Consider the following 21545-nt stretch of genomic DNA (forward strand, 5'->3'; position numbering starts at 1 on the left):
GCAGGTGATGCTCTTCAGGTGCTGGGTCACGTTGGTTATTTGTAGTTCGTGCTACATGATTTGTTCCTGAGCTTTCAGCTTTATTAACGTCCTCGCAGGTTTCCTTTGATTTTTACATTTTCAGATTTTTGTAGCAGACACGAGTGCACGTCCATCCAGACCGCTCTGTGTGGCTGATTATTTCAGTGATAATATTTGGTTGTCACAAAGTGTGACGGTGGTTTGGGTGGCAGTGCTGCCTGACGCGACTCCCCTGGACGTTACCGGCTCCGACTTTTCTTCCAGAGACGTTAAAGTTTGATCTGCTTCAGACGTGTTTCTCAGAAAAGTTCAGATCTGTGTGGAAACAGCTTTAGAGGCAGAGCTGCTGGTGACTCCTCCACCCCTCCCGCTCTCTCTGCTGCCTTTCTTTCTGGGAATCATGCAGTAGTTCGCCCCTCCTCAGCCTCCTCATCCTCCCTCCCCCACTTCCTAGAAAAGCAGCAGTTCATGTCAGAGAGAGAGCAGGGCGAGCGAGAGGGAGCGACCTCCAGGGCCGCTGAGTTTGACTTTCCCACAGAGAGTGAGAGGGTCTGGGTCTCATTGTTTCCTTTATGCGCTCTAATGTGTGTGTGTGTGTGTGTGTGTGTGTGTGCGCACTGTAAAACATCATACAGTGCTCATTTCTCCTCATTGATGGAACATAAACCTCTGAGGGTTTGGGTGGATTGTAGCCACGTGCTAACTTTATTTTTGGGGGTATCAAACAGGTGAAGACTCCTTACAAAGGGGAGGATGTGAACCTGGCACTGAGCTTAAACCGGTCACAGTTAAAAGGTTAATTTCATCATAGTTCACCTTAAAATGTCTCCTGATCATCCAGACGTGCCTGCAGTGTCACGTGATCCTGCATGTTCAGACGCCGCCGTGTCTCCGTGTCGTGCACGGTTTATTTCTCTGCTTGGGTTCGAATCATGTGACTTTCATCATCAGAGGATGAACGCAAGTCTCATCTACGCACCCGTCACTCAGGGTTAGGAGTCAGGATCAATGACACTTGAAGAGCCTTTCAAACTAAAAGCATGGATGGTCTCTGTTTACAAAGAGATTTAATTTTTAACATGTTTGATGTGACAAATCAAAAAAAGATTTCAGGTTAAAATAAAGTCACAGATGGGTGTGTGTTTAATATAAGGCCTTAAAACAACAAAACATGGACTGAAAATTGGGAAAGGAGGAAAGAACTAAAGTCAAATGGGACAGGACAAAGCTTTTCAAATTAAAAGTATGGATAGCAAGATGTTTTCTGAGCTTTTACAGACTTTTTTTATCTGTGTCATGGAGATGAATGGAAAGAAAAAGACGAAGTGAAGGACTGAACTTTTGTCTCAGTAGACAGAGACTTTTACTTTGAAATATATGATGGAAAAAGACGGGATATTTATTTAAGACTCTTATTTTGAAGTCTGCAATGGAGCAAATGTTGCTCAGTCCTTTAAAAGCTGTTTGTTGTGATTTGGCCAGAGGTGGCAAAAGTACTGACATTCTGTACTTAAGTAGAAATACAAGTACTTGTGTTAAAAAATACTTTAGTAAAAGTCAAAGTACTGGTTCAACTTCTCTACTTAAGTAAAATTTAAAAAGAACAGGTTCTGAAATGTACTCAAAGTAAGAAAGTAAAAGTAGTTCTTTGGAGGACGTTTCTACCTGCTATTTTTGTGTAAAGCTAACTGAACCTCATTATATATTATTGTAATAATATAAAATAATACATGAGAATACAAATGTTATTCCAATCTAAATTTTAATCCTAATGAATGCTCTCAGCTTGAATCTGCTTTGTAGGACACAAACTGTGAAAGGGAATTTAAACACAGCTCTATTCTCTGTGTCCTCCATAGTAGACGGTGACTGTGCCTCCACCTAAACACCAACATGAGGATACTCAGGGGTTACAGTGGGATTCAGAAGCTGGAGGAACCCTAAGATCAGCTGTAGTGGCTCTGCATGGGGAGAAGAATCACAGCTTTCTATTGTAGCTGCAGTAAATGATGTTGGTGTGCAGGCTGTGATCAGCTGACCTGCTGCTGCTGCTCTGAGGTTTACTGCTCTGTGTGGATGAACTCACAAAGATGTAACCCAGTATTTCACTCTGGGCTGATCTCCATCCCCTACACTGACAGCATACAGGCTGTAGAAATGTTGGATTCAGTGAATGAATCTCAGCATCAGCAGCTTTGATTCAAACTCATCTCTGCTGCACTGATGTAACCTGTAACTCTGACCATGAACACAAACACTGTGCTCCAGTCCAACACAGAGCTTTACTGTAAATACAGTACAACAAGCTAACCTAAACTGCAGTATTTTCATACAATCTTTGAATAACACAAAGTCAGCATACCTCAGTTTGTTTTTCAGTCCTTACCTTTAATTCTAACCTCTCTTCTTCCTCTCCTGTCCTCTTTCTCCATCTCTGAGTGAACTTCTCTCTCTTTGCTCTCCCTGAAATACAGCAGCTCTTCTTTTAGCTACACACTGTGTGACAAACTGCACATACTTTGTGTGTTTGCTGATATTTGTTGAGCATTTAGAAATGCTGCATTTACCTGCCACACGTTACTCCCTTCATGCTCGCTCCTCTTCAGTAGCGCTAGCTAAGCTGTTTATGTGCCGCAGCGCAACTTACGGACTCGGTCCGGCCCGCTGTAACCCCTGATTATAGCACTATAAATGATACATTAATTATATGGGTTTGCGTATTTAATCCCTTTGTACGAGATAAGCCCCGATGATGGAGGATACGCCAGTACGATTGTCTCTTATATGTTATTATTCCTCCGTTCAGGCTCAGATCGTTTGATGTTTGACGGCACACTGACCGGAAACGCAAACTTTTCTCAGACGTGTTAAAAAGTAACGAGTCTGTTTGAAAATGTAAGTAGAAAGTACAGATACTTGTGTAAAAATAAAGTATTTGTACTTCGTTACTTCCCACCTCTGGATTTGGCGCTGTATAAATTGAATTAAACATAGGCTTTTTTTTAGACTCTTGACTTAAAAACGTTATTAAGCATTCAAAAAAAAAAAAACAAAGAAAAAAAAGAAAATTTAAAAGTTAAATGGAATTAGAAGCTTTTCAAAGTAAAAGCAGATGAAGAAATGGAGGGACAGTTTCTCAGTTAAAGGACTGAGTTTCTTTTTGTTTCAAAACTGAGGTTTTTACTGTGAAACATGTATTTGAGAGAGACAGAGATAATGTCTATTTAAGAGTCTTATTTTAAAGACTGATGCAGAGATTTGAGAGGAAGAGTAAAGAGAGAAACTTGGTTTATGGCACTTTTCAAATTAAAATGGAAGCCTGCAAAATCTTTGTAAATAAAAGCTTTTAATTTGAAGCATTTTACTATTTTCACTGGTTTCACTGGTCTGCTGGTTTGTTTCTGTGCCTCATTCTTGAGCATACAGAGGCCTTTGGGTTTGGTGTCTGTTCTTGGGACCCCCACCCCTGGGGGTGTGGGGGGGGGGTGTGGATGCAGACAGTCCGGTCTGCTCCCACGCCTCATTAGCATATTTAATTAACCTGCTGACGGCTGAATGAGGGGAGCGGGGATGGGGGGGTGATGGGGTAGGGGGGCAGTGTGTGAAAGTGCCCTCCAACACACACCCATCAGCAGCACCCTTAACCCCCCACCCTGCTGCCCCCTCCTCCCCTTTGGTTGCCGTGGTTTCCGCCTGATGCTCTTTGTTTTAAGCTGCTGAAGCAAACAGACGCGGTGAACAGCATGCAAAACAAGCCTGATAAATGCTGCTCTGTGTGTGTGACAGAGGAGGGGTGCTGGGGGGGGGGGGGTCCTCACTGCAAAAAGTTAATGTTTTTCAAATGTAACTGAACTACACAACCTCGCGGTGATAACGTGCAGGCGCAGCGTCCCAAACGTCTACTCGTCCCCCCACCATGAACGACACGAACGCCTCAGAAATCAAATCCAGCTCCACATAAGAAATCCAGAGAAAGAGCTGCTCAGAGGGAGCAGGGAATAAAACTGTAATCACCCCACAAATTAATAAGTCATTTACAGGTCACATGGCAGCTGTTATAAAAGTAACAAGAAGCACTTTAATCTGAGAGTAAAGCTCACAATGAGAGGCCCAACAATGAATAATCACAGTACATCCTGCAGAAGCATCGGTGAGCAGATGAACCAGTTTCACAAACTGTCAAACATCCAGAATGATTTCATTTAAGCACAAATGAAATCAGTTTAAAGTGAAACCACCTCACTTCCCTCAGCGCTGGCTCATGATATCACTCTCATCATATCACATTGATTTCTTCTTAGAGTTCGGCATAAAAACTCGTTTTCTGAGCCCAGCTCTGTGCAGCTCTCTGTAAGGTTTCCGCTGTCCACTCCTCATAGTAACAAATTATTTACAGTTCACAAGGCAAAGCTAAAGCTCACAAGAACAGAGCCAGCAGGAAATAATTATGTGCTCAGTACAAACTGCACAAGCATCAAAACTCTACATACTGTTCAGCATCTGAATTCATTTGTGTGCAGTGAAACCACATCACTCCACTCAGTGCTGAAACCTTTTCTCTTCCTCTCATTGTTGAGCTTTCTCTTGGATTTCCACTTAAAAACACATATCTGAGCCCACGGAGCTGCAGAGCAGCTTAATGTAAAGTTTATACTAAATTGTTTCAATGACTTCCATTCAGACATCCTTGATGTCTGAGTATTAAATCAGAGACTTTAAACAGTTATCTTCATGTTTGCCTTAATTAAAAGTTTCACTTTCCTGAACGTTCTAAGTTCACCGGCTCTCAATCCAGTCCTGAGTCATGGCCCCGCCGGCACGCTCCAGGGGGATGATGGGTAATATTTCTTCCACTCCCTGCCTACTTTATCTGCAGCATGGCCGATCGATGCCCCTGAAGCCGCTAAATCATTTGAAAGAGCGGAGCTGCACCGGAGCAGAGAGCATGCTGGGAGAAATGGAGGCAGACGAAGAAAGGCTGGTCGCACAAGCAGCACAGAGGATGAACATTTCCCACAATGCTCGGAGCTGACGGACTGCAGGCGTTTGTCCAGCTCACCGGTGACAAATCATCAGTCACATAAAAGAGAAAAGAAAAAAACAAAATACAGATGACATCTGTTTAGTTGAATTAAAATATATGTAATTAAATAGCAGATAACTCAGTTCATGAACTCAGTTCATGATAGAAACGTTAAAGCAGGTAACATTCAGCAAAAGGTAGCTAGCTTCACAGATGTCAGGTGTGCTTCATGTTTTGATTTGATTCAGTTTCATGTGATTCGCAGGTTGATCTGCCGTTAAAGGTCCTTTTTAAAGTTGCTGTTTTTAACCTCACAAAATTAGTTAAAGCATCAACAAAACAAGTGTTGCCACTTTATGTTCAAACCATCTTTGTTACATTGAAGAGATATCCATCCATCCATCCATCCATCCATCCATCCATCATCAGTCCATCCATCCATCTTCTTTCACTTATCCAGTCTAAGCAGAGAAGCCCAGACCCCAGCCACCTCCTCCAGCTTATCCAGGGAAACGCCACAGTGTTCCTTGGCCAGTCAAGAAATACACTCCTAATCAAAATCTTAAGACCAGTTAAAAAATTGCAAGAATTTGCATTTTGCACTATTGGATCTTAAAAAGGTTCTAAGTAGAGCTTCACAATGCTAAAAGAAGAAATCGGCGCACAAGACCTCAAGATATTTAAACTCCTCCACCTGGGGCAGCAACTTGTCCCTGACCAAGGGTGGGCACTCCACCCTTTTCCGGCTGAGGACCATGGCCTTAGACTTTGAGGTGCTGATTCTCATAGCTGCCACTTCACATTCAGCTGTGAACCATTCCAGTGCAAGCTGGAGGCCACCGGCTGATGAAGCCAACAGGACCGCATCATCCGCAAAAAGCAGAGATGAGATTCTGAGGCCACCAAGGTGGAAGCCTTCTGCTGATTGGCTACGCCTAGAAATTCTGTCCATAAAAATGATGAGCAGAATCGGTGACAAAGGGCAGCCCTGGCGGAGTCCAGCACCCACAGGAAATGAGTCCGACTTATAGCCGTGCTGTTGTGTTGTTTTTAGAGAGATTAACCTTTGTCCTGCAGCCCTTCCTAACCAGGCGTACTTGCCCAGTCTTTTTCTAATTGTACTGTCATGAACTTTAACTTTTAACATACTAACTGAGACCTGTAGAGTCTGAGATGGCGCTCTTTGGGTTTTTTTGCAGTTTCTCTGAGTGTTGCACAGTCAGAGCTGGGAAGAATTTGCTGGGATGTCCACTCCAGGGAATATCGTGGGATTGTGTTAACACAAGCCTGAATGCTCCAGACCAGCAAACTGCAACAACTTTTGCTTTCATAGAGGTGCTCACACTTGCTGATGATCTGTTAATCAAGTGGATTTGATTAGCAGCACCTGGCTGTTGCTTAGCCTCTTAAATCCGATGGAAACAGTAAGGGTGGATTTTCACATGACTGTACACTGTGCCTCCATCCTCCTATCAGGCAGTTAAACTCAGCACTCAGTGCTGTTTGGTTTCCACGTATCTCCTCAGCTTGCTTGGCACCATGTTTGCATTGGTCAGCTTCTCTTTCTTTGGTGGTGGCTCCTCTGCAGCGATTGTTTCCTCCATTTTTAACCATCTTGCGGTCAAACAGTTCCCAAAATTCCCACTATCCAACAGCTGCATGGATTGGGCAGACAGGATAGAATTCCATTAGGTACTGATTCCTTCAGTTAATGACTTGATAATTTACAACTTTTTGTGTAGTTGTAAATTATCAAGTCAACTTGTGTTTCTAAGTGATCTTTAACACGAGCTCCTCTTCAGATGTTTCAGTACTCCACCTCCGTCCTTCTGACCTCTGCTCTGTTGCTCACTCTGAGTTTCTCATACTGAACTTCAGCAAAAGCTCTGAGTTCTTCTTGTGTCACTGAGCGTGTGCAGAAAGTGTGACTGAATCGGCTGCAGCAGCTGGAGTCTGCCAGTCAGTCTGCTGTCTGTGTGTGTGTGTGTGTGTGTGTGTGTGTGTGTGTGTGTGTGTGTGTGTGTGGGAGATAACAGGTGAAACCCAAGTCTTGTGGTATGGAGATCAATACAGGCATCCCCTCTACACACACACAAACACACACACACATTCACACAGAGCCGATCTGATTGTTGCAGCTTCACAGCCAAAGTTTGCGCTGTGTTCAGCACAGTGTAAGAGCACTGATGCAGACTTGTCGTGTTGTATGATCTGTGGTTGTCGATGCAGCCCATCGTCTCCATTTTAACTCTGTTTAGAAGTTTCTGCTTGTAACCAAAGAAATATGTGACATTCAGATGGAAGCTGGTCTTATCTGGGCTCCCAACGCACGTTTGGGTGATTGGACAAATAAATGGGCTGCTTCAGTCTGAATGTGCTTCTCTGTGCTCAGCTCTGACAGGCTTTGACTCAATCAGGTAGTCCTGTAGGTGAGACATGCAGCCCAGCAGACTCAGCTGACCGTTGTTTCTAGACTCAGATGAAGAGTAGTTTGGGGGATTAGTCGGGAAATGAGAAAATGCAGCGATACCTTAACTGATTACTTAAATGAAAAAGTAACTAAAAAACAGATTACTTTAATTGCAAAACTAAAATTGATCTGAGTACTGTAATGCATTAGTTTGTAGCAACAAACACTGTCCATAAGCAGCTGTAGTTTTGTGTATGTAATGGTGCAGGTCACGCTGCACACTCACCTGCACAGTCAGCCCCGTAAGGACTGAAAATTCAGCAACAGGTGACGTCAGTTCAGTGTGAGACTCTGGGTTCAGACTTTTCATGAGTTTATTATGAAAGTGTTGCACTTCCTGGCTGATGGATATTTTTTTATTTTGAAATCATGAGAACATGTATTTACATTTTTAATATTGATGAAACATAGTTTATGATAACATTAAAAGGAAGTTTTGAAAGTGAGAAATAGTTCATGTTATGGTGGTGTTTAAAACTCCCAGCTGTCAGTGAACTAACAGGACCTGAGTGCCTGTGTGTGCGTGCGCACGCATGTGTGTGTGTGTTATTATGTACATGTTTTACCTTTGTTGTTGTTGTTGTTGTTGTTGGACTCAACCTGATCTCTGTTTGTGTTTCCCTCCGCAGAAACTGGCCAATCAGAAAGCCCGAATCAAGCCAGTGAATCAGACATCAAGGAGCAGCCAGAGAATGGTGAGACACACACACTGCACTGTAGATACTGTACACACACACACACACACACACACACACTGTTGACCTGAGTGACCCTTGTGTGTTCAAACAGAATGAGGCTGTGGTCTCATGTGCGCGTGCACACACACACATACACACACATTCCTCAGCAGAGGTTGTTTGTCTGGATCAGGGAAGTGCGTACTGCAGATTTTTAAGTGTGTGTTGATGGATGTCACAGCAGTGTATGAATGTGTGTGAGGAGGATATCCTCTGTGGTGTGTGTGTGTGTGTTAGACCTTGACCCTGGTGTTCAGCTACGTGCCTGTAGACACACACACATACACACTCAGACACACACAGCTGGTCCTGATTATTCCTGTTGGGAAACAGGAGCCTCCACTGCCTCATTCATACTACTGCTTTTCCTGGTACTACTAGTGCTAGTACTACCTGTAATCCTACCACAGATGTAGATTTCAGGGGAGGACACGATGTGTCGGTTGTGCTGATAGCTGTTGGTGAGTCAATAATATAATAACCCCCCACCCCCTCCCTCTCCTCGCAGGTCACCTGGGGTTTCAGGACAGCTTCGTGACGCCTGGAGTCTTCACGGTGGCCGAACTCGTTCGAGTCTCTCAGAGTAAGTTCACCTCCCGCTCTCTTTCCCTTTAAGGAGAGAGCGGCCGAGCGAGGCCGAGCAGTGATTGGATTGCAGATCTGTCATCGATAGTGGATCTAATGTAATTCCTCCGGACCAAACCAGAGGCTGCCTCTCTTAATGAACACACACACACACAAACGCACACGCTCAGCTTCACTATTTGGATTCAGCTCCAGTTTTGTCCTGTTTCCCAGCTTAAATGTGAAGATCACCTGTTTGTGCATCTGTTCTCAGTTTACACCTAAAGTTTAAAAAGCACATGAAAATTTACAAAAAATAAAAAAGTTTATAGGGACAAGAAGAGGCTTCATAAAGGCTGATGTGTATGGGACGGTGTTTTAGTAACAGTAAGAAGACATTTGGAAAGCTCAGTTTGCTGTGGAGGTTAAACACCTGTGTATGTGCACCTGTATCACCTGTCTCAGTGAGAGTTCTTTGATAATCAGCTACTTTCTTCCACTTACCTTTTTTTAAAATGAGTTCTTTTGAGCTATATTTGGCACTGAGTGTGTGTGATGCTAAGTTTGTGTGTTTACATATTTTCCATGGAAGATCCTGGTTCCTGATTGGCTGTCAGGTATGAGGATGGAAAACAAATTCCGATCATGGATTATGCAAACTTTTTATTCCACAGACACAAAATATCAAATACGGCTTTTTTGGGCTATTGTAGGATTTATTCTGTATTTCCCACACCACACAGACATCAACATTTAGCTAAACAGTTTCTGATTTTTCTGATTCAGATGTATTTTTACGTATTAATGGACCCTAAAACATTATTTTTTACTGCTCATCATTCTGCAGATTGTATCTTAGATTACACTGACAGCTAACCATGCTGGAGAAATGTGTGGTTTCCATCTGACTAAAACCTCATTTTTCAAACAATGTTCGACTCTGTAAAATAACGAGAAAGTGAAGAATTTAGAAAACTCAGAGACACTTTGTGACACTGATATTAAAACTGTAAGATTCATGATCTGCTGCCAGTCAGCAGCTCTCCCTCTGAACTCTTTTAATTATGAGGAAATATGAGCGACAGGCGGAGCGATCGAGAGACCGCATGGTGGAGGAGAGAGAGGGGAGCGGTAAGATGGGCGTACGACGGACAGAAAGGGGAGGGGGGGGGACGTGACCTTTAAAAAGTGCCGACATGCAGGAGAGAGAGAGTGAGAGAGAGAGAGTGACAGACAGCGCAGTGGGATCTATACGAGTCTGTCGATCGCCCACCGCTAACAATAGGCAATGTAAAGTGCCTGTCAGCACACACACAGACCCCTGATCAAAGAGCCATCGATCACACACACACACACAGTTATCCCAGCTTGATCAGATACTTGCATGCAGCCGCTGTCTCATACTCACTTAATGACACTCTGCAAAACATAACTTGTTCTTTCAAATTAAAAGCATCAGTGAAATCAGTGAAACTTTGTGCTCTTCTGGAGTAGCTTTGCATGATTCAAGGTTCAAAATAAGTCTTGGTGTGGCTCCTCAGCTCTCCTGTTGTACGAAACAAGCTGAAACACACTGTGTTCTGATTGGTCAGCCTCTGGAGGGTTATTGAGGGGACAATGCATATAAGCTCCACCTCTGTAAACTATTATTGGAAGTCTTTGCAAATCCATCGTACATGCTGGAGCCTGAATGTGATTGGTATACATCACACATACATTACAGCATGAGAGTGGACAGCAGACACATCTGCAACAGCTAACGAGTGTCAGTGCTTTGCTCATTAGGTACTTATTATTGGATTTAGTCTTTCAGACACAAGTTGGCTATGAATGTGTTTCTGTATACAGTGTGTTGCTGTAAAATGTGTATGTGAAATGAGCTGTAATATTAGGAAAGACTGAATGCCATCCATCCATCCATCCGTCCATCCATCCGTCCATTTTATTCCGCTTACCCGGGGCCAGGTCGCAGCAGCCTAAGCAGAGGAGCCCAGGCTTCCCTCTCCCCAGCCCCCTACACCAGCTCATCCGGAGGGACCCCAGGGCATTCCCAGGCCAGCCGAGAGATATAATCTCTCCAGCATGTCCTGGGTCGGCCCCAGGGCCTCCTCCCTGTAGGACATGCCCAGAACATCTCACCCAAGAGGCTCCCGGGAGGCATCCTAGTCAGATGCCCGAGCCACCTCAACTGGCTCCTCTCGATGTGGAGGAGCAGCGGCTCTACTCTGAGCCCCTCCCAAATGGCTGAACTCCTCACTCTATCTCTAAGTGAGAGGCCAGCCACCCTTTGGAGGAAGCTCATTTCTGCATTTCTGAAATGTTGCTATGTTACTAAATGACTGCAGACTGTAGTGTTCAGTCACCTGTTCATATTCTGGAGTTAATTAAACGGCTTTAACATGATAAACATGCGGTCACATCAAGTGATGCTTCATGGAAGCACAGAAACACACGATGAATGAATTTAAGGACTGATGGCAGATGCATTAAAACAGTTGTAGCTAATAACAGAAAGCAAAACCCGATCTGAGCTCAGTTCTCTTTGCACCAAAGATTTCTGATGTTGGATTGTTGCTGATGTTGTTGGCTCAGAGACATCATGAATTCATCATGAGCTGTGTTAAAGCTTAAGATTTCATTCTTAAGGGTCTGAGAGCAGAAATGATGCAGCCCATGGAGAGACACTCAGAGATGATGCTGTTCCCTGGTAAAATACGTCTCTATGCTGATGATACTGTCTTTTACTCTTCAGTAGATTTTGTACACAGTGCTCTTCAGCACTGCTTTAATAGATAGCAAGTTGAAATTAAAATTTCATGTGACACATTCAGCAGGAGAAGCGGTTCCTTAAAAGGAAAGAATCATGGTTTTTTCTGTGCTGATTGAGGCAACTTTCCTGTTGGCGCTGGATGTTGGACACCTTGTTCAGGATGCTGTTCATTGTTCTGATCATTATAATACTCCTCACTATGATAATAATATACTTAGATTAGATGGTTAGCCCTAACCTGTATTTTACTCCCTTTACTTTTACCATTACACTCAGGTGGTTGGATCGCGTTACAGCTGGCAGCTGTTTTATTTACTCAGTGTGAAGCTGAAACCTGCAGTAACATTCAGAACAATGAGATGTCTCATTTTTATCCTTTAATTTTTAATTTCACTCCCAAATGTTCTTGTTTTACTCAATTATTTGTTTTAAACATTTTTATTATTTTTACCACAGTTTTTTTCATTCTAGTTTCCTGATTTTTTTTTTTTTTTCTTAGTGCCAAAGATTTTTTTCTTACTCGGCTGTATTAATAAATGAAGCCTCTCTCAGGCTGGATGAACATGTATTCACTCACACACACACCATTCAAGTACATTAGCTTTTAACTGATAACCTGAAATGCCTATTGCGTGCACACACACACACACACACACACACACACACACACACACACACACACACACACACACACACAGTGGAGTCTTCTGCACTCTAATCCATAAGTGATTCTTCCAGAGCCGCATCGCTGCAAATCTGCTGACCAACACAATACGTATACACACACACACACACACACACACACACAGGCAGAGAAAGAAAGGGTGTGTGCATTTGTGAATACATTTGTGTCTGTCTAAATGTGTCCGTGTGTGTAAGTCTATGAATATATACTGTACCTATTGTGTGTGTGTGTGTGTGTGTGTGTGTGTGTGTTGCATCAGCATTAAAGCAGCTCAGCTCTCTGCTGCCACAGACACTTTTCTTACTCCTCAGTTTGCTCATATTAGAATTATTAAACGTAGACAACGCTGAAAAATGTTTTTCATCTAATCTGCTTCTATATTAATACAACACACACACACACGTCCATATGTGTGACTGAACATGTTAGTCATTGTGTTATTCACAGTCAAACTGAGTAAATTTTATTCACACAGCCAAAAGTCATAAATTTGTCTGAGTGATTTATGTAGAAAACATCTCCCCCAGTTTGAGGAAACGTGCTCCAAATCCAAAGTACCACAACCGAACACGCTGTAACTGTCACAGAGTGCAATGGAAGTGTTGTAGGACAAAGTAAAGCATGAAGGAAGCGCTCCATCATGGGGTTCCCTCAGTCGTCTCCTTCTCAGTGCTGTTGGTGGAAATGAATTAAGGTGCAGGTTTCTGTTGATTTATGTTAATGTTCACCTCATGAGTCAAACAGAAAGCGAGTCCATCCATCTGAGCCGGCTACAGCTTTTCAGAGCAGCATTTTTATGGTGGTGAAGATGCTTTCTTAATTTGTACATTTGCAGTGTGTTGAGCTCTCAGGGCCACCGTACTTTGGAAACAAAAACATCTGCAACATCTTGAAAGTGAACCTGGAAGAGCAGCTTTTATTTCAGAGTGAATCTAAATCGATGTCAGCAGATTTCTTACTGAAGACGCAGCAGCTACTCCCCTCATTCTCCTGAACATCCTCTTTCAGTACCATTACAGGCATTTAATGTATTTGTACATGCAAATAAGTATCCATGCAGGGAGTGACATCTGCTAGATGTTCCTGCCGGGGCAAATTTAGACTCCAGCATTTTCAGATGGATTTGAGAAGATTTCTAGTCAGGAAGCAGAATCAAAGTCTAAAAATCCAGATGTGTAAACTGACGGGAGACACGTGGCAAACAATCGAGTCCAGAGGTCAGAAACAAGGAAATAACTCTGAACACAAAATCTATAGAAGCTTGCATCTGCCAACAAAAATAAAAAGAAAATTGCCGGACTGACTGAAAAAAAGCTGAAATCGCAAAATTACAGCTTACTTCTGAGTAATTTGGAGTTATTAAGTCATACTAACATGAGTAATTATCTGATGTTAATCAGGTGAAGCAGAATAAAGTCAGGTGACACTTAGGAGGGCGGGGCAAACAATCACAATGGAGGGAAACGAACAAAAACAGGAAGTAAAACTGACAACAGTGTAAACATACAGAGAATTACAAAATAAAGCAGGAAGTTAAACACAAACTGAACATTGTGACAGTTGGTTTTTATGGAGGGACGTGCGTCAGTGCAGGTGAAGAGATCTCATTCATGACGTTTGTGGTGTTCTCAATGGAGAGCCATGGAGCTTCAGAGAACTTTCAGATGTTCCCTCACCTGTATCACCGCCACCCTGCACACCAGCAGACACCTCCGTGATTATGTGAACAATCATTTCTATTGTGGTTCCTCTTTAAATGGAGTGAACACACACACACGCGCACACACACACACACACACACACACACACACACACACACACACACACACGGGGGTCTGTAGGGGTGACTGAAGCCTATAGCTCACCAGAAGATGAGATGTGGTCGGTTGCGGGGGGTGGGGGGGTGGAGGGTTGGTGGGGTATTGAACAGAGCAGACACACACGCACACACACACACACAGCGGGTGACCTTGGCGTTGTGCAGCCATTACACAATTCACTGGCAGGCCAATCGAATCTCTCTCTGTCGATCAATATCCTATTAAAGCAGCACACAAAGAGAGGGAGGCCGGGCGGGCGAGAGAGCGAGCAGGTTAGTGTAGCCGGCTGGGATCAGATGTAATTGGTCACTTCAGTATATTTCTGTGTGCTGACTTCTCCTCCTGCTCTCTCTCTCTCCGATGTGTCATTAAACTCTCCCTCTGTCTCTTCCTGTCATTCTTCCTCTGATCCTCCTCTTTTTTCCTCACATTCCTCCTCTCGCTCTTCCTCCATCCCTCCCTCCTCTTTCTCTTCATGTCTTGCAGCCTGTTTCTGCCACAATGCACAAACCCCACAGAGCCATCGTTAACTGCTTCACCTGAAGGAGAGTGTCGCACATATGAGCGTGCAGGGAGGTCCATAAGTTTGTGGACAGCGACTCGCGTTTGGTGCCAAACACTTTGGGACTTTGTGAAAGATGCTTCACAAAAAACTTTACTCACTGAACATGTTGTGCAGTTTTGCCTCTGTACACCACCACAGTGGACTTTAAATCAAACACTCAACAAGTGACTTCAGCTTTAACTCACCAAAGCATTACAGACATTTTGAGCTCATCCAGCTGAAGGACTGATGAGTTTGTGCCATAGCGCGGCATCCATCCATCCATCCATCCGTCCGTCCATCCATCCGTCCATCACCTAATGGGTCTCCACCCAAACTGTGCTCAATGTGGTGTTTCTTTTAAAAGCCTTTTTTAAGCCTCTAAAAATGGGGGACTGAGTATAAAAACGTCTCTAATTCAGTTAATGCCGTGTTTTAGTGAAACTTCCTGAGTTAAAGCTGAGTCTGCATTTCAGTCACATTATGACTGTCTGATTAAAAACCAAGTGTGGTAGTGTACAGACGAAAAAAACATACCACAGCTAGAAGGGCCCTCAGATTTCTGTGCCGACACCACACTACCATATAGATACCACCCGGTGTTGTCATACTCCATCAGGTTCAGCGATATTGTGGTGTTAGTTGCGTGTCACTGGCTTTATTTCTTACTCTACAGGATCACAGCGGCTTTTTGTTAGCCGTGGAAAGGAGACAGGAAATGTGGGAGAAAGCTGCAGGGGAAGACATGCAGGCAAACTGGTGACAGGCCGGGACTCGAGCCCACGCCGCCCACACCGCAACGTGGCATATACATGTGGTCGCCCGCTCCACCACTGAGCCACCCGGGTGCCCCCAGCCTTATTCTTTTTAGAGGATTCTGACTCATCCTCATCAGCTTAGACACAAATATGTGAATACGGTCTCACAATGGTAAACAATCCCTTTACACTTTCCTGGATCCAGATCTTGATCCGGATCACCACCAAATTTGAATCAGCTGTTCTTTGTACCTGTTCTCAGTTATCCTGCTGACAGACAGACAAACTCGATCGAAAACATCACCCACCCCCCCATGTGTGCCTGTCCAAATACTTATGGACCTAACTGTAACTTATTAAACTGATTTATCTCCATAAATTACAGGAAAATACGTGCACTGTTTGTTATTGTTTGAACCTACTGAAACATGAATTATGATATTCTGAATTCTTTCTAGCTTTTATACTCAGGGTTTGTGTGCAGAGGATTTACTGTATCCTGATCTGCAGACAGCTATGTGCTGAAGCCTCGTTTCCACTGCATGTGTGAGTTTTCTTGTAAAATCACAAGTAAATGAAACATTTCTGCAGCCAGTGAGATTTCACATATTGGAAGCACCTGAACTCCAAACATCAAAACATCCAAATCTGGGATTTATCTTGTTTGGAAGCTTCAAACAAGAATATCTGATTCATATTTATACACTCAGAGTCTGGACATTCAGAAAGTTTGGGTAAAACTCCTGAAGGGCAAACCGGTGTGGTTCCATAACCTGAGAGCTTCATGAAGCAGCACGTCAGAGCAGGAGGAAACGATTCTTTGACCAGTCAGGTCAGGTCAGGTGAAGTCGCACGGTTAAAAACAAAGCCCTGCGCATCCAGCAGCTGCGACCTCATTAAACCATCTCGACCAAACCAAAAACAGAGCAAATGCTAAAAACATTCAACCAATAAAGACAAATAACCTGAAAGACCTTTCACCTCCTCTGAGTCTTTATGCTGATGTACAGGTGGTTCTGGTGCATTTGGGTTCGAAATTAAAAAGTTGGACAGAAAAAGCCAGCATCACTACCCGGAGTGCATTCCAGCACGAACGACAGCGGCGTCCTGCAAATGAAGCAATTTTTCAAACTTGATAAAAACTAAGATACATTTCTTTAAATATTTGATTTAAGTAGCTCGTGTTAGAGTTAAAATCATCTACATGTCTTCATAGTCAGGTCCTCTTCAAGTAAATCTGTTAAACATCAGGTATCCCAGGTATTAGTCATACCTAATAAACTGGCATGTGGGTATAGCACAGACTGTAAAGGGAGCTGCAGCTCGCTCTGCGTCTCTTTGATGTTTTCAGACACTTGTAACCAGCTCAGCCTCTCAGACACACACACAGTGATGTGTGAGTGGAGTGCCAGCGGTGCACCTTGGCACAGACACAGATTTCATGAACACACACACACACACACACACTGCTCCTGCCAGTGTGTCAGGAGAGCTGATATTAGACGTAAGGATGTTGGGGATTACAGCTGATATGATGGCTGCACACACACAGTGCAAACACACACACTCAAACAGATAAGAAGGCAGATGACCCACTTGGCACCGTCTCATACCTTTGTCTGTCTCAATATCACACTCGTGTGCGCGCGCATACACACACACACACACACACACACACACACAGAGGATGAAAAGATGAATAAACCTGGAGGCCCGCATGCTTCAAACTCCTCCATCCCTCCCTCCTCCTGCCCTCTGCCACACACACCTGGTGGTGTGCCAGCACCAGATGGGCACCGCGGCACAAACGACACAAAGATGTTTGACAATTTTAATAATAATCATAATAATAATCATAATAATGAAACTGTGCATTGGAACAATAAAACAAAAGGAACAGCTGTAAGTGATCAAAGAGGAGCCTTCACGAGTTCACGCAGAAACACGATGGAGATGTGGTTTAAAGGGGGGTTACAGTAGTAACCACTGTACGGCGAGTGACCTGAAAACATCATTAATACAGTGAAGACGAGCCGAAGCTCCAGCTGGCAAACGTCCAGGCAGCAGAGCACCAGCCCCCAGCATTCAAATGCAAGCAGTAAACACAGAGAGCAGCTTCATTACTGCCAGAAATCTAATCAGGAAGGATACAAATCAACCAGGATCAGCTGCACAGTGCTGCCAGCGCCCTCCACAGGCCACGGGCTTCACTGCAGCAGTGTTTTCTCATCTGACCTGCTGCTCAGATGGAGCCCATCAGCACCATGCTCTCAGTTAAACTAGATTCAGTTCAGTTTTATTTATATGGCACCAAATCAGAACAAGAGTTGCCTCAATGAGCTTTATGCTGTAAGGTAAAGACCCAACAATCAGACGACCCCCCCATTAGCTAGCACTTGGTGACAGTGGGAAGGAAAAACTCCCTAGATCTGACCTACTGTCATCTCATCATTTTCATCCATAGCTGCTGGCTTACCACTTCAACCTGCACCCAGTGCTTTAGTGATGACCTTCAATAAATTATCATCATGTTAAAAGTTTCTAAAGCCAGATCATTATTTCCAACTTTTTGTGTGATTATTCATAATTTACATGGCAAACCATAATTTTAGCAAACTCTTTAACTACACAGTTACCATCATTTTAGCGAGCAGTTTATGTTTCTGTAAGCTGCGCATTTAGTTATTTCAACCACTTCTTTTCTCTTTTAATCATATAATTCTGTTTTTTCTTGTGCATCTATAGATGCACCATCTGGAAGTGAGATTCCCATCCATATTAAATATATTCAAATTATTCCATACAACACTGCGCCGATGAACACGATAGAAGTCGAGCGTTGTGGAATCTGGAATTTGCAGTGCATTATGGGATGAGTAGTTCGTTCACCGTTAAAAGTAATTATGCACACAGTCTGGCAACTTTTTCCTTTTTTTTTTCAAATCTTTTTGTGCTCATCTGAGCGGGTCAGAGCTTAAAACTCTTCATAAGGGGAAATTCACTTGCTGGAGCCATTAAAAAAGTGGACTGCCAGTTATTAAACATTACATTTTTTTTAAAGAATAGTTGGTTGTATCTGCCCCGCCCCTATTTTTGATTTTTGTTTTCACTTCCTGCTCTGCTGGGGAAAATGGTTCAGTTTAAAAACTTCTACATACCAGACACTGCAGGAAAATGTTTGACCAACTGTGTGTGTGCATGCATGCGTGCGTGCATGCGTGCGTGCGTGTGTGTGTGCAGCTCTCTCAGGTCAGTCCTATCTCTGCAGGGCAGGGAGAGAGAGAGAGTGATAGATAGGTAGAGTGAGATCAGGGTGCTGAGCTCAGCAGAAAACAACCCACCCGGTCCTGTCAGTCCTCTTCCTCCTCCTCCTCCTCCTTTCATCCCATCACACCGCCATGCTATCTGTCAATAAAGCGATGAAGAGTAGGGATGAGGGTGAAGGGGGGGCTGGAGGCAAGGGGATCGACGGATGTCCAGGTTTGAAGCTGATTGCTGCCTTTGTTCAGCAGGATTTTCAAATTGAAGCATTTGACAACAAAGAGCCGAACCTCTCTCTCTCCCCTTCACTCGCGCTCTCCCTCCTTTAATACTGAGAGCCTCGCAGGGCTTTGTGGAAGAGCTTCTGTCCCCTGAGAACGGGATAGGAAGAAAGAGAGAGCGATGATGAGGAGGGTAGGAGCAGAATATGGACAGACCAGAGAGGAAGAGCAGCGCAGCTTGTTGTTGAAAGATGCTGCGCACTAACTGCTCTCATATACGCTGATGGCATAAACTCCTGTTAGGAGCTAATATTGAACATGTAAACAGAGACGAGTGGCACTCAGCTGCTCATCAGGCTGTTTGTTGGGAGCAGCAGCCGTCTTTAAATAAAGTTTTTGAATTATTTAGAGCAGCGTTTTTGTGAGTGACACTTTTTATGGAGGACAGTGTTTTGTCACCTCCTGATCCAAGCGGCAGGTCAGTCCTGCCGTCCCTCTGAGCCTCAGAGGCGCTCCGAGGCCCGAAGAGACGAAGGATCCTTGACAGCTGCAGACCTGCCCTTTGGATGATCGAGGAAGCCTGTTGGTGTCCTCTGAGTTCTTACAGCTCCCACTGTTGCACAGAGGGATGGGACATTTTTCAAACACCTGTGCGCTCACTGGACTGTCCCACCAGGAGGAATGCGAGGAAGGAATCTCGCCTGTCTGCGTACTGTCCTGACTTAGAATGACCTGTCCTACCAAGGAAGCATCCATGACTTCATCAGCTGCTTCTGCTTGACTGGAAAGTTACACAGACTGATGCAAATGATGTTCAGATCACACAGTTAATCAGAAATTTAAGGCCTCTGTAAAAGAAGTTTTCTCCTTAAAACGTCTTTAAAATGTTCACTGGGGTTCTTCATCTTTTCCTGTGGAGTTTCGCCTCAGTCATATCTGAAACGCATATTTACCCACAACATCTGGTGGGACGGGGAGAGGTCCCCCAATAGCTGGAATCAAGTTACAGAAACATATTTTCACAGCTTATCGTGAAGTCCTGTGATTTCTCTCCAAACGCATCCAGAGAGGAGATCTCCGTGACTGGAAGAACCTGATGGGTAGACTTAGCAATGAAAACTGATTTTACTCTTTTGATGCGACTGGCAGTCAGCTCAGGATTCGTCTGGCCGTCCTTCCAGCGCCTCTAAAATCAGCGGCTGCTCTGCTGCTTTCTACTTCGCCATATTTAAAAAGATTCCTCTCATCAACTTTACTTTTTAAATGTGCACTTTGGATTATTGTAAGCTGGTTCTCCTTTGGTTTTCTCATCTTCTTTTCTTCTGTGTGCCAGCTTTATGAGACAGTAACAGCTATCACAAGCAGGATTCATTAGAACAGTCTCCATACTGCTGTAAAGTCTCCTTCACTGCAGTAAATTTACTGTTTTTCCTTAAGGAAGCCTAAAAACTCTCAGTGAGGTGGGTGAGGAGGGCAGGTCTCTTCACACAGTATTTGCTGCTTTAGTTCTTTCTAAGCGTTCTCCCTGGTTTAATGTCGGGATCTTTGGATTTTCGCTCCTCCCAGTTGATTTTTTTTTGTCAGCATGTGTAACGGTCGTGGTGCCAGCCTCTAGGTTAAAACCCACTGATGTGTATATATGCTGGTTATTTAAAAAGTCAGTGTGTCAACATGTCAGTACTGACGCCGTCTGTCTGTCTGTCTGTCTGTCTGTCAGCGCCCATCGCAGCCGGCACCGGGCCAAATTTCTCACTGGCGGACCTCGACAGCTCCTCCTACTACAGCATGAGTCCAGGAGCCATGAGGAGACCACTGCCCAGCACCTCCTCCTCCAGGTACACAGAAACACACTCAGCACTTCCTCCTCCTGCTGCTTTTTTTTTTTAAATGACTAGAACCACTACAGATTTATTTTCTGTTAACTAATCGATTGATTGACGGAGAGATCAAAGTATTTCTCCAAAGAGGAAAACTAATATTTGTGGTTCATATAAAAACTCCAAACAGTGATCAAATAAATGTTTGTTTTGTTTTTAAAATATGCAGCAAGAAAGAGGTAGAAAAGTTATTTTATCACATTTTATGGACCAACAAGAATAAAATACATCTAGTAAAAAGTGCAGCATCTTTACAGTGAACTGAACTCAGTGTTTAAATAACCTTTGAGCTGTCCGTGGACATGATTCTCCAATAAGATAAGATAAGACAAGATAGTGTTTATTTATCACATGCACAGTTATACACAGTACAATGCACAGTGAAATGTATTTTGTACCTGCAACCATATATACACACACATATAAATAAGAAGAATAAAAATAAAAAAAAGTAATTCACACTATACTCTATATACTATACACTATACACACTTTTTAAATTATAATATTTACATTGTGCAATAATGGTCCAGTTAGGGCTCAGAGTTGAGCAGACGGATGGCTTGTGGGTAAAAACTCTTCTTCAACCTTTCAGTCTTAGCCCTCAGGCAGCGGTAACGCCGGCCTGATGGGAGCAGGGAGAAGAGAGAGTGTCCGGGGTGGCTGGGCTGTTTTAGGATCTTCATGGCCCTCAGCCTGCACTGCTTGGTGTAAATGTCCTGCAGGTTGGGGAGGGTGGTTCTGATGGTCCGTTCAGCTGAACGAACCACCCTTTTTAGGGCCATGAAGTCCTG

At 43.7% G+C, this 21545-nt stretch overlaps 1 protein-coding gene across 3 annotated transcripts in view; it reads left to right on the forward strand.

The window, feature by feature from the left end:
* Positions 1-21545, forward strand: part of nfia (nuclear factor I/A) — a 181255-nt gene that overhangs the window by 131646 nt on the left and 28064 nt on the right. For all 3 annotated transcript variants that reach the window (XM_030726874.1, XM_030726875.1, XM_030726876.1), the window contains exons 3-5: positions 8144-8209; positions 8760-8834; positions 20592-20709. In XM_030726874.1, coding sequence (XP_030582734.1) covers positions 8144-8209; positions 8760-8834; positions 20592-20709 — 259 coding nt within the window. The remainder of the gene's footprint in view (positions 1-8143; positions 8210-8759; positions 8835-20591; positions 20710-21545) is intronic.

The sequence above is a fragment of the Archocentrus centrarchus genome, chromosome 4 (genome assembly GCF_007364275.1).
Source record: "Archocentrus centrarchus isolate MPI-CPG fArcCen1 chromosome 4, fArcCen1, whole genome shotgun sequence".
Lineage (NCBI taxonomy): Eukaryota > Metazoa > Chordata > Actinopteri > Cichliformes > Cichlidae > Archocentrus > Archocentrus centrarchus.